The sequence below is a fragment of the Entelurus aequoreus genome, linkage group LG02, assembly GCF_033978785.1.
Source record: "Entelurus aequoreus isolate RoL-2023_Sb linkage group LG02, RoL_Eaeq_v1.1, whole genome shotgun sequence".
Lineage (NCBI taxonomy): Eukaryota > Metazoa > Chordata > Actinopteri > Syngnathiformes > Syngnathidae > Entelurus > Entelurus aequoreus.
The window spans coordinates 84,666,176-84,683,675 of NC_084732.1; the positions used below are offsets into that span (position 1 = coordinate 84,666,176).

Here is a 17,500-nt window from a genome sequence, read left to right on the forward strand (position 1 = left end):
TCGCTTTGCGCCTATTGTCTGCGCGCGCCGGGGCTCACTCCAAAGCGGGACTCGAGCGGTCGAGTCGGTCCCGCTCGCAATCTGACGCGAGCGGTGATGAAGACGGAGGAGGCCGAGTGTTGGGGAAATTGAGATGAGGAAGGCTGAGAGGCGAGGAGAGCCTGCAGAGCGAGAGGGTTAGTGAGATGAAGTGTTGGGCATCCAGCTGTGGTGCTAAAGAATCTGCCTCCAGGCTCTTGTCACACCTGTGAAACCACACACACACACACACACACACACACACACACACACACACACACACACACACACACACACACACACACACACACACACACACACACACACACACACACACACACACACACACACACACACACACACACACACACACACACATGCATGTCTTGCCTACTTTGTGTGGACCCATGTTTGGTTAGTAGGTTGTGAGGGCCCCCCTTTCCACTATAGCTAGAATGATGAAAAAATATATATCTAGCCCTAGATGGGAGTAAAGAGTTGCAACTAGGGATGTCCGATAATGGCTTTTTGCCCATATCCGATATTCCGATATTGTCCAACTCTTTAATTACCGATACCGATATCAACCGATATATACAGTCGTGGAATTAACACATTATTATGCCTAATTTGGACAACCAGGTATGGTGAAGATAAGGTACTTTTTAAAAAAATTAACAAAATAAGATAAATAAATTAAAAACATTTTCTTGAATAATAAAGAAAGTAAAACAATATAAAAACAGTTACATAGAAACTAGTAATGAATGAAAATGAGTAAAATTAACTGTTAAAGGTTAGTACTATTAGTGGACCAGCATCACGCACAATCATGTGTGCTTACGGACTGTATCCCTTGCAGACTTTATTGATATATATTGATATATAATGTAGGAACCAGAATATTAATAACAGAAAGAAACAACTCTTTTGTGTGAATGAGTGTAAATGGGGGAAGGAGTTTTTTTTGGGTTGGTGGACGAGTAAGTGTATCTTGTGTTTTTTTATGTTAATTTAATAAAAATTAAAAAATACGAAAAAAACAAACAAAAAAAAACAAAACGATACCGATAATAAAAAAAACGATACCAATAATTTCCGATATTACATTTTAAAACATTTATCGGACATCCCTAGTTGCAACCTCACTTCAGAATGCAAAACACACAAAGTAAAAAAAGTATTTTACTTCTGTAGTTGTGAGGACCAGGCAAATGTCCTCACAAGTCAAAAGATCCTCACAGAAAGGGTGGTTTATCAAGTGTATGTCCACACAAGGACGGTGAGACAAGTGCTCACACACACACACACACACACACACACACACACACACACACACACACACACACACACACACACACACACACACACACACACACACACACACACACACACACACACACACACACACACACACACACACACACACACACACACACTTGTATTTCTTACCTTCTTGAGACCTCCGAAAAATGCCTACCTCTTTAGGACCACCCTTTCTAGATATATAAAGATGTGTATTCACAACATTAATAATATACACATACTATGCAAATATAAAAAAGCTTGTAGTGAAAAAATAGTTGGAATTTCACAAGAATAAAAGCCACAATTTCACAAGAAAAACTTTGAATTTTGTCAGTGTTATAATAAAAGTCGTCATTTTACTCAACGCAAGTCAAAATTTGACAAGAAAAACTGTACATTTGTGCAATATTATGATAAAAGTTGGAAGTTTACTTAAAAGCTTAAAATGTGGGCAATTTAATGAAAAGAGTCCTAATTTTACTTGAAAAAAGTCACAATTTTATAAGAAAACAATTTTTTTTTGGCAATATTATAATAATAATGAGAATTTTTACTTGGCAAAATTATTACAAAAGTCATCATTTTACTCAAAAATGTCACTATTTTACAAGAATAACAATTTTTTTTTATAAAAGTAAGAATTTTATATGACAAATGTCACCATTTTGCATTAAAAAGTAACAGTTTTACATAAAAATAATAATTAAGTAATAATTTTACGAGAATATATATGAGAAAGAATATGAGAACATTTTCCCAATTTTATAAGAAAAAAGTCAACACATTGACTGCTTTTAGTTAATTATTTTTTTTAAAAACTTTTTGTTTGTAATTGGTTTTTAATCTTCATTATTTACTCCAAGTTATTACAGTATGTCTCTATATACATATTTATGTTTTTTTTCAAACTAATTTTGGGGGCGCATTTCAATTTCTTACACACACTTGTTATTTCATATGTTGACCAGAGGGGGAGCACTTTTAAAACCGACACACAGTCAATTTGAAAAATCCCTCCTTTTTGGGACCACCCTCATTTTGATAGATTTCACCACCAGGGGTGCAAGTGAGACATTCTCTATTAGATGCAATATTGGGACCATGATTTATGTCCTAACTTGTTTACCGGTCCTCATATGGAAGGTACTTTTCCTTGCTGATGTCTCAAGAAGGGTAGACACACACACAAACACACACACACACACACACACACACACACACACACACACACACACACACACACACACACACACACACACACACACACACACACACACACACACACAAACTTAACTTGGATCGTTCAACTTAGACCCGAAAATACCGAGAAAAATGATTAATTCTTCATCTATACGGGAAGATATAAACATCCCATCAGTTGGCATTCCAGTGAGAGCAGACATTGTACAGTACATGATTGTTTTATGATGTTTGTAGTTTGTATGTCTTATTTAGCACTTACAAATACTGCTACTTAATGTTTCACTAAAGCGTGGGTGTCGTGCCAGCAACTTGAGGGTTCCTGGTTCGATTCCAGCTACCGCCATTCTAGTCAAGGCCGTTGTGTCCTTGGGCAAGACACTTCACCCACCGTGCTCCTGATGCGTAGTGTTTAGCGCCTTGCACGGCAGCTTCTGCTATCAGTGTGTGCATGTGACGTATATTGAAGGTATCGTCAACCGCTCCTGTATGTATTTACAAAGCATTTTCTAAAGCTGGATTTGTTGAGCACACAGCTTCGAAAACTTGCAAGTCATCCTCCTTATATTCAGGCTCAAAAATGTAAGGTTCTGGATCATCATTTGTCCCAAAGCATTCCTTATAGTCTCTCATTAAGTCTGCATGATTAGTAGTGTTGTTGAAGGGAAAAGTGAATGTGTCATTAAAGCGCCGCTCTATGCTCAAAATTGGCAAAATACGTAAATATTACCTGTTATGGATGTGCGTGTACATATACACATACGTATATATACATACATACATACATACATACATACATACATGTGTATATATACAGTCGTGGTCAAAAGTTTACATACACATAATGTCATGGCTGTCTTGAGTTTCCAATAATTTCTACAACAATTGGAGCACATACTTGTTGGTCACAAAAAACATTCATGAAGTTTGGTTCTTTTATGAATTTATTATGGGTCTACTGAAAATGTGAACAAATCTGCTGGGTCAAAAGTATACATACAGCAATGTTAATATTTGGTTACATGTCCCTTGGCAAGTTTCACTGCAATAAGGTGCTTTTGGTAGTCATCCACAAGCTTCTGGTTGAATGTTTGACAGGTGCAGTTCAGCTAAATTTGTTGGTTTGCTGACATGGACTTGTTTCTTCAGCATTGTCCACACGTTTAAGTCAGGACTTTGGGAAGGCCATTCTAAAACCTTAATTCTAGCCTGATTTAGCCATTCCTTTACCTCTTTCCTTTACGTCTTTTGACGTGTGTTTGGGGTCATTGTCCTGTTGGAACACCCAACTGCGCCCAAGACCCAACCTCCGGGCTGATGATTTTAGGTTGTCCTGAAGAATTTGGAGGTAATCCTCCTTTTTCATTGTCCCATTTACTCTCTGTAAAGCACCATTTCCATTGGCATTGTTATGGTATTGCCATACTTGCCAACCTTGAGACCTCCGATATCGGGAGGTGGGGGCGGGGCGTGGTCGGGGGCGGGTCGGGGACGTGGTTGGGGCGGGGGCGTAATTAAGAGGGGAATATATTTAAGCTACAATTCACCAACTCAAGTATTTCATATATATATATATATATATATATATATATATACATATACATATATATATGTATATATATATGTATGAAATACTTGACTTTCAGCGAATTCTAGCTATATATATATATATATATATATATATATATATATATATATATATATATATATATATATATATATATATATATATGTATATATATATATATATATTTGTTTTTTTTAATTATACATATAAATAAAAGAAATACTTGAATTTCAGTGTTCTGGAGGCTATCCAGTAGATGGCAGTATTGTCCTGTTTAAGAGTGTCACAACATTGCTGTTTACGGCAGACGAACTGCTTTACGGTAGACTAAACGTGACTGCTGTTGTTGTGTGTTGTTACCGCGCTGGGAGGACGTTAATGAAACTTTCATTAACGTCCTCCCAGCGCGGTAACAACACACTATTGCTGTGTATTGTTTTGTTGAATTGATTAATAATAAAAAAATATATCTAAATATATATATAAATAAAAACATTTTTTTTAAAATAAAAAAAATAAAAATAAATTTTTAAAAAATGAGGAATCGATTCTGAATCGCACAATGTGAGAATCGTGATTCGAATTCGAATCGATTTTTTCCCACACCCCTAATATATATATATATATATATATATATATATATATATATATATATATATATATATATATATATATATATATATATATATATATATATATATATATATATATATATATATATATATATACACATATATATATATATTTACAGCCCGGCCCCCGGCCAGAAATGTTTTAATTGTAATTTTGAAGAATTCATCTGAATGTGCATGAACTATTTCTGTTCAAAATTGTTAGAAATGTCACATGTCAAATGTTTAAATATTAACTGTCAGTTTACTGTACTGTGCCAACTGTACTACTATATGAGTACGTATTTTCTCTTGTTTCATTGAAAATAAAACAGCAAAGTCCATCCGGTTTAATTATCAGACAAAATTGTGTCAAAGTCATGATTTTTCTTGTTCATTCTTGAAATAAGAAATTATTACTTTGAAAAAGTACTTTTATACTTGTGAGTGTTGATGACGCGGCTTTGCAACACTTGATATTCTAGTTTCAAGCATGTTTTACTCAATATTGGTCATCAAATCTCAGCAACAAGCTGTAATATCTTACTGAGATCATTTAGGACCAAAACACTTAAAACAAGTAAAACACTAACATAAAATCTGCTTAGTGAGAAGAATTATCTTATCAGACAGAAAATAAGCAAATATCCCCCTTATTTGAGATATTTCATCTTACTTAGATTTCCCTTTTTGCAGTGGGGAAGAAGTGTCTCAGGAGGTCCTTCTTGTTGACCTTGCCCATTTGGTTCCTCGGTATCTCGTCCACCAGCAGCAGGTCCGCGGGGACGGCGTAGGGCGCCATGTGCTCCCTGCAACGACATCGCCAACACGCACGGGGCGTTATAACGCACTCAAGACCCGTCTCCTGCACAGACGAGATACACACGTGTCCCTTCAGAAGGCACAACCCCGACGACTGTGCGTAGGCGGCGACAAAGAAAACAAGAGCGAGAAAACAATTGCACAACAAAGGCGAGGCCTGTGGCGGAGTAGTCGAGATAAGGGACGTCCTTCATCCCTCGCTGCGGCTCGCCTCCTTAATATCCCGAATGTACCTTCCAGACACAGACGAGTCCCTCCCAACAAAACAATTTAATCGCCGCGCGATTAAAAGCAACTAAACAAAAACAACAAAATAATAATAAAAGTCAAAGGCAGAATTGCCGGCTCGGCGAATTAAAAGTGTTTTATTTCCCCATATTGAGTCGAGTGAGGTTGCAGCCTGCAGCTTTTTTTATTATCTGTTAACCTACTTTGTGTGCGTGTGCTGAGAGTTGCTGCGCTGCGAGTGAACACAATGACTCACAGCGCTCTCAGCACATGTCTGAGCAAAGTGCCACCGAGTGCACGCGCATGCCTGCACGTCTGTAATGGCGCTCGCTTGTGTCGCCAACTTCTCTGGGGCAGTGTGTGTGTGTGTGTGTGTGTGTGTGTGTGTGTGGATGGCGGGGCACGTGTGATCGAGATTCGGACTGACAGCTGCAGCCAGGGCACTGAAGAGTGAGCATCCATCTACTTGTTTATGTCTCATTTTATCTCCTTCTCTTTCCCTGCGAGGCTGTGGCCAGTGGCCGCTGTGATGGTGCTGCCCATCCCCTGGCTGCACCCCTGGCTGAAGGATGTGTGTGTGTTCCTGTATTTCTACCCTTCTTGAGACATCAACAAGGAAAAGTACCTTCCATATGAGGGCCGGTGAACAAGTTAGGACCGAAATCATGGTCCCAGTACGGAAAACCATTGCATCTAATAGAGAGCCAAATACTGGAGTCCGTGAACATTGCTCCAAAGTCAGGATTTTTTTTGTTGATTTAAAGGCCTACTGAAACCCACTACTACCGACCACGCAGTCTGATAGTTTATATATCAATGATGAAATCTCAACATTGCAACACATGCCAATACGGCCGGGTTAACTTATAAAATGCAATTTTAAATTTCCCGCTAAACTTCCGGTTGAAAACGTCTATGTATGATGACGTATGCGCGTGACGTCAATCGTTGAAACGGAAGTATTCGGACACATTGTATCCAATACAAAAAGCTCGGTTTTCATCGCAAAATTCCACAGTATTCTGGACATCTGTGTTGGTGAATCTTTTGCAATTTGTTTAATGAACAATGAAGACTGCAAAGAAGAAAGCTTTAGGTGGGATCGGTGTATTAGCGGCTGGCTGCAGCAACAGAACCAGGAGGACTTTGACTTGGATAGCAGACGCGCTAGCCGCCGACCGCACGGATGATCGGGTGAAGTCCTTCGTCCTTCCGTCGATCGCTGGAACACAGGTGAGCACGGGTGTTGATGAGCAGATGAGGGCTGGCTGGCGTAGGTGGAGCGCAATTGTTTTTATCATAGCTCTGTGAGGTCCCGTTGCTAAGTTAGCTTCAATGGCGTCGTTAGCAACAGCATTGTTAAGCTTCGCCAAGCTGGGAATTATTAATCGTGTATTTACATGTCCATGGTTTAATAGTATTGTTGATCTTCTGTCTATCCTTCCAGTCAGGGGTTTATTTCTTTTGTTTCTATCTGCATTTGAGCCCGATGCTATCACGTTAGCTCAGTAGCTAAAGAGCTTCGCCGATGTATTGTCGTGGAGATAAAAGTCACTGTGAATGTCCATTTCGCGTTCTCGACTCTCATTTTCAAGAGGATATAGTATCCGAGGTGGTTTAAAATACAAATCCGTGATCCACAATAGAAAAAGGAGAAAGTGTGGAATCCAATGAGCCAGCTTGTACCTAAGTTACGGTCAGAGCGAAAAAAGATACGTCCTGCACTGCACTGTAGTCCTTCACTCTCACTTTCCTCATCCACAAATCTATCATCCTCGCTCAAATTAATGGGGTAATCGTCGCTTTCTCGGTCTGAATCTCTCTCGCTGCATTGTAAAAGATTGGGAAAATGTGAGGAGTCCTTCCTCCAGTGACGTCACGCTACTTTCGGTATAGGCAAGGCTTTCTTTATCAGCGACCAAAAGTTGCAAACTTTATCGTCGTTGTTCTATACTAAATCCTTTCAGCAAAAATATGGCAATATCGCGAAATGATCAAGTATGACATATAGAATGGATCTGCTATCCCCGTTTAAATAAGAAAATCTCATTTCAGCAGGCCTTTAAAGAAAAAACAAAAAAACAAATAAATTAAAAAAAATAGCAATACCGGTGAATGGCGGGACAATGCAGCACCTACAGCAAGCAAACTCGTCCAAAAGATGGCGCCATAGGACAAAAAACCTAATTGTATTTGCTTGTTTTTTTGGGGGAAAACTTTTTATTATGGCCGTCAGCGAAGAAAAATCCCAAAATTAGCCACACCGTCTTATAAGCCGCAGAGTTCAAAGTGTAAAAAAAAAGTAGCAAGTAATAGTCCCATATTTAAGGTAATTACTGAAGTAGATAGAAATAACCACTGCTTAAGAACCGTGCCTTTTGCCCTGTGTGAAACAAGTAACATTTTTGCTGTAGCCCAATTATTAAAAAAAATAAAATGTAGCAATAGAAATATGCGTATATTTCGGACTATAGAGTGCACAGGTATTCAACCCGCACTCCAAAATTGACACTGAAACAATACAAAAAGAATGCCGTTGTAAGTTAATAACACTTACACAGACACTCGTAAACGTGTTAGCATACTAGCTCATGCTAACGACGCTAGTTTCGTTACATGACGATAGCACGTGCAAATATGCACGAAAACACACCTACAGACATCACACATGGGTCCGTTTAGTAAGTATGAATAGTTTTAGTTATACTGTAAAACTTGTAAACGTTGCTTGGAGTGATGAATGAAGAACCCATATGAGTAGAAACGCTATGGACGATTAGAAGATGGAACTGCACTTGTACTTCCGGTCCAAAGTTTTAAAAAGGAATTACTGTAGGCATTCACCCAGCAGCACGTGCAGTGAGGGAACTCGTCCAAAAGGGGGCGTCGTAGGACAAATAATAACACACCATTTCATAGTCTTTGCATGTATTCAATGAAAACTATTTTCATTATGGTCGTCAGCAAAGAAAAATCCATCAATTAGCCGCGCCGTTTTATAAGCCGGGTTTAAAGTGTAGGAAAAAAGTAATTTTATCATTGTTGATAATTCTCCCCAAGAATGTCTTGATATCTGATATCTAATATCCCCTCCTTTCTCTCCTTCCTCTAGTGCTTGTCGCCTATAATACATTTCCTCTGTTTACCTGTCAAAACATCCAGTTTTTGTCCTTCCTTCCTGGCGTCTTCTTTGTCCCGTTTTGTTTGTCTTCGCTGCCATACAAATCGAGTCCCTCGACAAGCCTGCGTCCGCAACACTCGGCGCGTTGGCTCATTAAAGGAGCGCCACGAGTTTCATGTTCCGTCATTCCATCAAATAACAACGCAGCAGATATGTATGACGAATAGGAGACTTATTATATAGGAAAAAAAGAGCAGGCAGCAGCTCGCAGTTCTCATACTTTCTGTAACATCCAGGAAGAAATTATTAAAAAGTATCTCAGCTATGATCTACATGAAAGAGCCCAGAATTGTTTTTATTTAAAATATTTCAGGGTTCCTCTCGAAGAAACCTTATTAAATCCATAAACTTGTATAAAATTGTATAACATTGAGTAGATGGCGAGTTATTGTGAGATTTTTACCAATTTTCCCAGAAGATTTCCTATATTTTGAAATGCAAATTCCAGCACCCCAAGAGGGACAAGCGGTAGCAAATGGATGGATGGAAATTTGTAAATTAAACAAATTAAAGTCTTGTCCAGCCGTTTACCGACTTTTACTATTCATGTTCAAAATATTTTACAGCAAATGAGTATAGGCTCTAAATATTGGTCATCGGCCTCATTGACTACTGGTAATCGGTAATCGGTATCGACCCTGAAAAAAACATATCAGTCAATCTTTAATATGGACCCCACATCTATGACACACACGCACACACAAACTGAATGAAATGGATGCGATACGGAGGAGAAATATCAGGGAAACCAGAGTAAGAGGTAATTAAATGAGAAATGTGTCAGGATTTCCGTACATTGCACGGAGGTAGTCACCATGCGCTGATTCAAATACACTCCGCTGACATTTAGAAAGAAAAAGGCCAATTAGCCACAAAGACAAAGCCCGTCATTTGTTAGCCTTTGTCGTCTCTTTTGCCAGCTCGTTTCCCCCTAGACAGACTCCGCGTTTTATCACACTTTGGACCTCCTGTGGACCTGATGGCCAAGTATTCAGATGTGGATTTACAGAGTGTCATGTTTTTGCTGTATTACAGAATGATGGGGTAAAACAATTACCATATTTTCCGGACTATATGTTACGGTGGGGGTGCAGCTTACTGCGAGGTTTGTTCTCCCAGGATGCAAACGGACGACTCTAGACAGGACTTGCAGGTAGGAACATGATATAATCGTAAATTAACACTCAAAGAGGTACAAAACAGAAAACAAAAAGACGGAACAAGGTGCCGATCGCAGCTAAGGCTACTACTTAGCACAGACTAGAGATCACTAGCAGGGGCTAGGAGACAAGCAAAACTTACGTAACAGTAGCGTGACGCAAACAAAGAAGCCAGACCGACTGACTGGCAAAGGCAGGCTTAAATAATGTCTCTGATTATAAACAGGTGCGCGTCCCGAACACAAACTAATACGTGGCCATGGTAACAAACTCAGAGGTGCATAAACAGGAACTAAAGGAGTCCAAAACTAACAGAAAACACAAGTGACTCGAAAAACTTAAACAGACTATCATAACACAATAAGGCGCACTTAAAATAATTTTTTTCCCTCAATACTCGACAGTGCGCCTTATAACCCGGTGCGCCTAATGAAAGGGAATAAGTTTGGATGTGCTTACCCACCTCGAAGCTATTTTATTTGGTACATGGTGTAATGATAAGTGTGACCAGGAGATGGCAGTCAAACATAAGCGATAAGTGTAGGCTGCACTATAACTGCAATATGACGCAAGTAAACAACACCAACATTTTATATGTTCCATTGAAAATATAGAACATTACACACGGCGCTCAAAAATCTATCAAAATGTTTTAGTACGACTTTGGCAAGCTATGAAGCTGCACCGCTTGATGGATTGTACTGTGCTTCAACATAGGAGTATTATTATGGTGTGTGTATAAGGTAAGACATATCTGGCGTTTTGTTTCGCAATATTATGCAAAAGAAACTTTTGTTACCTTCTGGTACCTGCTGATCTGTATTTGAGATCTGCATAAATCCTGAAAATTTGCATGCATCCGCCTTTGTACGCCGTGATGACACCGTAGTCGATTAAGCTTCTTCTTTTTCTCTATCTTCTTGTTATTGTCATGATCCGTGGTCCGGATCATGTTTTGTTTAGTTATGTTCTGTTAGTTTTGGACTCCAATAGTTCCTGTTTGCGCTTCCTTGTTTGTTTTGTCACCATGGCGACTCAATAGTTTCACCTGCCTCATTTGTTCGGATCACACCTGTCGCTAATCATGAGATTATTATTTAAGCCTGTGGTTGCCAGTTAGTTGGTCTGGCGACATTGCTCTGTTCTGACTTGTTTCATGCCATAGTTTATGCTGATAGTTTCATGCTTGTATTCATGCGTTTGCTTTGTTCATACTGTTCGTTCCTTGCCTTGCCAAGTAAGTTTTGTTTATTCATGCCAAAGTTAGCAAGTTTTGTTTCATGTCCATAGTTCACGCTAAGCGTTAGTTTTTGTTTCCTTCGCTAAGTTGTGCCTTCACCTTGTACGCCGTTTGTTTGTCCCTCTTTGAAAGTCAAGATTAAATAATGTTCCTACCTTCAAGCCTTATCCGGTATAGTCCGATTGCATCCCGGGAGAACAAATCTCGCAGTAAGCTGCGAAAAACCCCACGTCCTGACAGTTATGGGACATTCATCCTCCGCTGTTGCCATTTCTAATATAAAGTAACGTAAAGTTCTTACTTATATCTGTCAGTAAACTCGCCATGAAAGCGCTAAAACATACCGGTGTAGTGAGTTTACATTATTCACCCAAGGAACTTTAGTTATTAGAGAGTTCCTGTCGGACGTTTAAGGGACACATTTCCGGAATTTCGACCAAAGAACCACCATTACATGTTATGTAGACCACAAGGAAGTGTTTTACATTTAGAAATTTAAAAAAAAAAAAATCACTCTTTTTATGCGCCGTATAATTCGGTGCGCCCTATGGTCCGGAAAATCCGTTAGGTAAAATACCTTCCCCAGGATTTCAAGTCAGGCAAGGTGAGACTTTGGCCTTCTTTCAGTTGAACCACAGCAGTGACCTTTTGACCCCAAGTCGCGTCTGGCGCCCCGATCACGGCGACATCTGTAAACATGACACAATAACAGACCGTCAGCGACAAATAAGGCCTGATCCACTGAGAAAACGCGCACACTTGCAAAGCTGCTCTACTGCGCTCGTGTGCAGAGGATTATTTTCTGCTGGCCTTTTTTAATTTAATTTTTTATTTCGACATAGGAAATATAATGTTTAATAACAAAAAAAAACTGGCTAAAATGGGGCGGTAAGCGTAATTTTATTACAAAAAAAAAAAAAAAAAATCACACCTTTTTTTATTATTAATGTGAAATTATTTTTATACTTTTTAAATCAAACTTGAATTTAAATTGATGCATGTTGTTTTAGGGAAAAATATTGGGAAATAAATTGTTCAATAAAGTTTGAGTTTGAGTTTGAGTTTATTTGGAACATGCATGCATACAACATGACACATCACAATTTCCAGTTTCTCTTTTCAACATGTTCGAAAAGGAGTAGGAAGAAGCAGAGCTCATTTAATCCTACCCCTTTTCTTTTACATAACAGTTGCTAAAATGTTTGTTCACTTCCTGTTCTCAATTTATTCACAATATATTGCATAAGTAATCACGATAAAAATAAATAAATAAATAACACTCGGTGAAGAAGTTACATTTCATATGATGAGATGAATGAATGAATGGATGGATGAAATAAATTCTGAATGTTTATCATGGTTCTTCTTCTTTGTACTTTGTAAACACTTTAGTTTGAAGAGTTTCTTGAAGTGGATCATATTAGTACATTGTTTGATTGCTTTGCTTAATCCATTCCATAATTTAATTCCACATACAGATATACTGAAGGTCTTAAGTGTTGTACGTGCATACAAATGTTTTAAATTACATTTTTCTCTAAGATTATATTTCTCCTCTTTTTTTGAGAAGAATTGTTTTATAAGTGCAAAATAACATATTCAAAGCATTCATTTGCAAACCTATTTGAAAATGTTTTTCCCCATTCCAGACGCACCATCGCAAAACTGCGACGCCTCCCAGAGCGCATCTTCGGCGTGCTAAAAATGCTTCTGTTGTCGAAATTGCGCTTCAATATAGCTAAGAACAGCAGGTAAAGATTCAACAAAATAACCAAACACTACAGGTTGGCGCAAATGAAAACATATATGTGGAGGGAAATGAGTGTCTCCATGGTGACAGCCGGTAATAAAAGCAAAATCCTCCTTTGAATCGGGTGGTTTGCAACACTTTTGCACTTGGTGCAAAAGCTTGGTGTACACGCAGTCTTAGTAGATCATCCTCAACGCGCCCACTAATAATACACACAATTTTATAGTTTGCACACACTACTTAGCACTTTGGATATTAGCAGATCAGGCCATTAGTATTATTAACATTTAAAGACATTTTCACCTGTGATGTCTGGATGAGCCAGCAGGTGGCGCTCCACCTCGAGGGCGCTGATCTTGTAGCCACCACTCTTGATGATGTCAACGCTGGTACGGCCCATGATCCAATACACCCCGTCCCGAAATACTGCGGTGTCTCCTGAATGTCAGACAAATTAATTATGTGCAGGACTATTCAAGAAGATTACGCAATATTCTAACAACAAAAATACATTGAAAAATCCAGCTAAATTAAAAATATTTTACTCACATTTAATTTTATTTTTCAATGAACCCCCTGCTTTAAAAATATAAATTTATTTACACTTAATTATTTTTGTTAAACATTTTTTATACTTTATACATTTGATGCATGTTTTGTACTGAAACCATTTTATAGGAAATAAATTGTAAATTGTTTTGTGTGTGTGCAAAATAATAAGTCAAAACATAAATTTGCAAACCTTCCTGAAACAACTCGGATTAAACCCAGGATGACTGCCTTACAAGACCAGCACTAAAGCTGCACGCCACTGGGGACAGTGAACATTTAGGGAAATTTGATATATTACTAGAATTTGCAATTCCGGTCGGAATTGCATGTGAATGCCGCCGATACGCGTGAGCGGAACTGAAATGCTTATATATATATATATACCGTATTTTTCGGACTATAAGTTGCAGTTTTTTTCATAGTTTGGCCGGGGGTGCGGCTTATACTCAGGAGCAACCTATGTGTGAAATGATTAACACATTACCGTAAAATATCAAATAATATTATTGATCTCATTCACGTAAGAGACTAGACGTATAAGATTTCATGGGATTTAGCGATTAGGAGTGACAGATTGTTTGGTAAACGTATAGCATGTTCTATATGTTATAGTTATTTGAATGACTCTTACCATAATATGTTACGTTAACATACCAGGCACGTTCTCAGTTGGTTATTTATGTCTCATATAACGTACACTTATTCAGCCTGTTGTTCACTATTCTTTATTTATTTTAAATTGCCTTTCAAATGTCTATTCTTGGTGTTGGGTTTTATTAAATAAATTTCCCCAAAAAATGTGACTTATACTCCAGTGCGACTTATATATGTTTTTTTCCTTCTTTATTATGCATTTTCGGCCGGTGCGACTTATACTCCGGAAAATACGGTATATATATATATGTATATATATATATATATATATATATATATATATATATATATATATATATATATATATATATATATTATATATATATATATATATATATATATATATATATGTATACATATATATATATGTGTGTATATACAGTATGTATGTATGTATGTATGTATGTATGTATATATATATGTATAAATATATATATATATATATATATACATATATATATGTATATATATATATATATGTGTATATACAGTATGTATGTATATATATATATATATATATATATATGTATGTATATATATATATATATATATATATATATATATATATATATATATATATATATATATATATATATATATATATATATATACAGGTAAAAGCCAGTAAATTAGAATATTTTGAAAAACTTGATTTATTTCAGTAATTGCATTCAAAAGGTGTAACTTGTACATTATATTTATTCATTGCACACAGACTGATGCATTCAAATGTTTATTTCATTTAATTTTGATGATTTGAAGTGGCAACAAATGAAAATCCAAAATTCCGTGTGTCACAAAATTAGAATATTACTTAAGGCTAATACAAAAAAGGGATTTTTAGAAATGTTGGCCAACTGAAAAGTATTAAAATGAAAAATATGAGCATGTACAATACTCAATACTTGGTTGGAGCTCCTTTTGCCTCAATTACTGCGTTAATGCGGCGTGGCATGGAGTCGATGAGTTTCTGGCACTGCTCAGGTGTTATGAGAGCCCAGGTTGCTCTGATAGTGGCCTTCAACTCTTCTGCGTTTTTGGGTCTGGCATTCTGCATCTTCCTTTTCACAATACCCCACAGATTTTCTATGGGGCTAAGGTCAGGGGAGTTGGCGGGCCAATTTAGAACAGAAATACCATGGTCCGTAAACCAGGCACGGGTAGATTTTGCGCTGTGTGCAGGCGCCAAGTCCTGTTGGAACTTGAAATCTCCATCTCCATAGAGCAGGTCAGCAGCAGGAAGCATGAAGTGCTCTAAAACTTGCTGGTAGACGGCTGCGTTGACCCTGGAAAAAAGAGCTGGACTGCTGCTGAGTTGTCCAAAGTCATGTTTTCTGACGAAAGCAAATTTTGCATTTCCTTTGGAAATCGAGGTCCCAGAGTCTGGAGGAAGACAGGAGAGGCACAGGATCCACGTTGCCTGAAGTCTAGTGTAAAGTTTCCACCATCAGTGATGGTTTGGGGTGCCATGTCATCTGCTGGTGTCGGTCCACTCTGTTTCCTGAGATCCAGGGTCAACGCAGCCGTCTACCAGCAAGTTTTAGAGCACTTCATGCTTCCTGCTGCTGACCTGCTCTATGGAGATGGAGATTTCAAGTTCCAACAGGACTTGGCGCCTGCACACAGCGCAAAATCTACCCGTGCCTGGTTTACGGACCATGGTATTTCTGTTCTAAATTGGCCCGCCAACTCCCCTGACCTTAGCCCCATAGAAAATCTGTGGGGTATTGTGAAAAGGAAGATGCAGAATGCCAGAGCCAAAAACGCAGAAGAGTTGAAGGCCACTATCAGAGCAACCTGGGCTCTCATAACACCTGAGCAGTGCCAGAAACTCATCGACTCCATGCCACGCCGCATTAACGCAGTAATTGAGGCAAAAGGAGCTCCAACCAAGTATTGAGTATTGTACATGCTCATATTTTCATTTTCATACTTTTCAGTTGGCCAACATTTCTAAAAATCCCTTTTTTGTATTAGCCTTAAGTAATATTCTAATTTTGTGACACACGGAATTTTGGATTTTCATTTGTTGCCACTTCAAATCATCAAAATTAAATGAAATAAACATTTGAATGCATCAGTCTGTGTGCAATGAATAAATATAATGTACAAGTTACACCTTTTGGATGCAGTTACTGAAATAAATCAAGTTTTTCAAAATATTCTAATTTACTGGCTTTTACCTGTATATATATATATATATATATATATATATATATATATATATATATATAAAATAAAGTAAAATGTCTGTTTTTTTTTACAGCATATTACTGTAAATGGAAAAAGGATACTATAGTTTTTGTATCATAGCAACTGAGCTGCCAGTTATTTACTGTATATTCTACAGTGTTGTTATTTTTACAGTGTACAGTTGGATGGAAAACTTGCTTTCAAATCGTAAGTCAAGCACATATTTGTCATTATTATTTTTATTTTAACAAAAAAGTTTGAAATATATGATATTATATTTGTTGCATTATTAGATATTAAATTTTTAGATATTGCAAAATGGAAATAACTAATACATTTTGTAAAGTACTTCATTGATGCATATTATTTCAAAGGTTTTGTGGGCCATATCTGGCCCCCGGGCCTGGAGTTTGACGCTTTTATCCTAGATGATATGAATTGGTTGGTATTGGAATTTTTCAAATCGTTGACATAGTAACAGTTTGAATATAAATGGGTATTTCGGAATTCATAGGATTTCAGGACAACCGGGAATTTGTACGAGAAGAAAAATGGTAGTTTTGTTGACCCAATTAAGAATTTTTTTTGGTCAAAAATAGTTGAAAATTGTAGACTGTCAAAACTTTCCAGGAAAAGGTGAAAATAGGGCTTGAGAAAACCGTGAATTCTGGGAATTCCTGGAATTTTTTTTTATCCTAAAATGGTAGTTTGAATGTCCATAGTGTGTGGAGTGTGGGGACGGTGGAACAGTTCAAATCGGTTGAGAATTGTGAAAATTGTGCAAGTTTGAAAAATGGCCCATTCATTTTAAATGGGAAAAATTACTGGGAATTCTGGGTAATCAAGGATATATTTTTTTAAAAATTTGAGGCTGTGGAACGCGCCAAAGTTTTGCGGCAGGATATTAATAAATACATTGTTTTTTGGTTTAGAATGCTACATGTGGGAATGCTTGGGCATTCACACAATTATCAGTGGCGGAGCAGGAAGGGGCTTGAAATATGTTTGCGGTAACA

General features: G+C 37.6%; 1 protein-coding gene across 1 annotated transcript in view; it reads right to left on the reverse strand.

Annotated features, from left to right (window-relative positions):
* acsf3 (acyl-CoA synthetase family member 3) overlaps positions 1–17,500 on the reverse strand; it is a 121,510-nt gene that overhangs the window by 499 nt on the left and 103,511 nt on the right. Inside the window, exons 8-11 of the mRNA XM_062033650.1 lie at positions 13,389–13,523; positions 11,913–12,024; positions 5,381–5,513; positions 1–161 (exon numbers count right to left, since the gene is read on the reverse strand). The exon at positions 1–161 is cut by the window's left edge and continues 499 nt beyond it. Of these exons, the coding sequence (XP_061889634.1) occupies positions 5,381–5,513; positions 11,913–12,024; positions 13,389–13,523 (380 nt within the window). The 3' untranslated portion in view covers positions 1–161. The remainder of the gene's footprint in view (positions 162–5,380; positions 5,514–11,912; positions 12,025–13,388; positions 13,524–17,500) is intronic.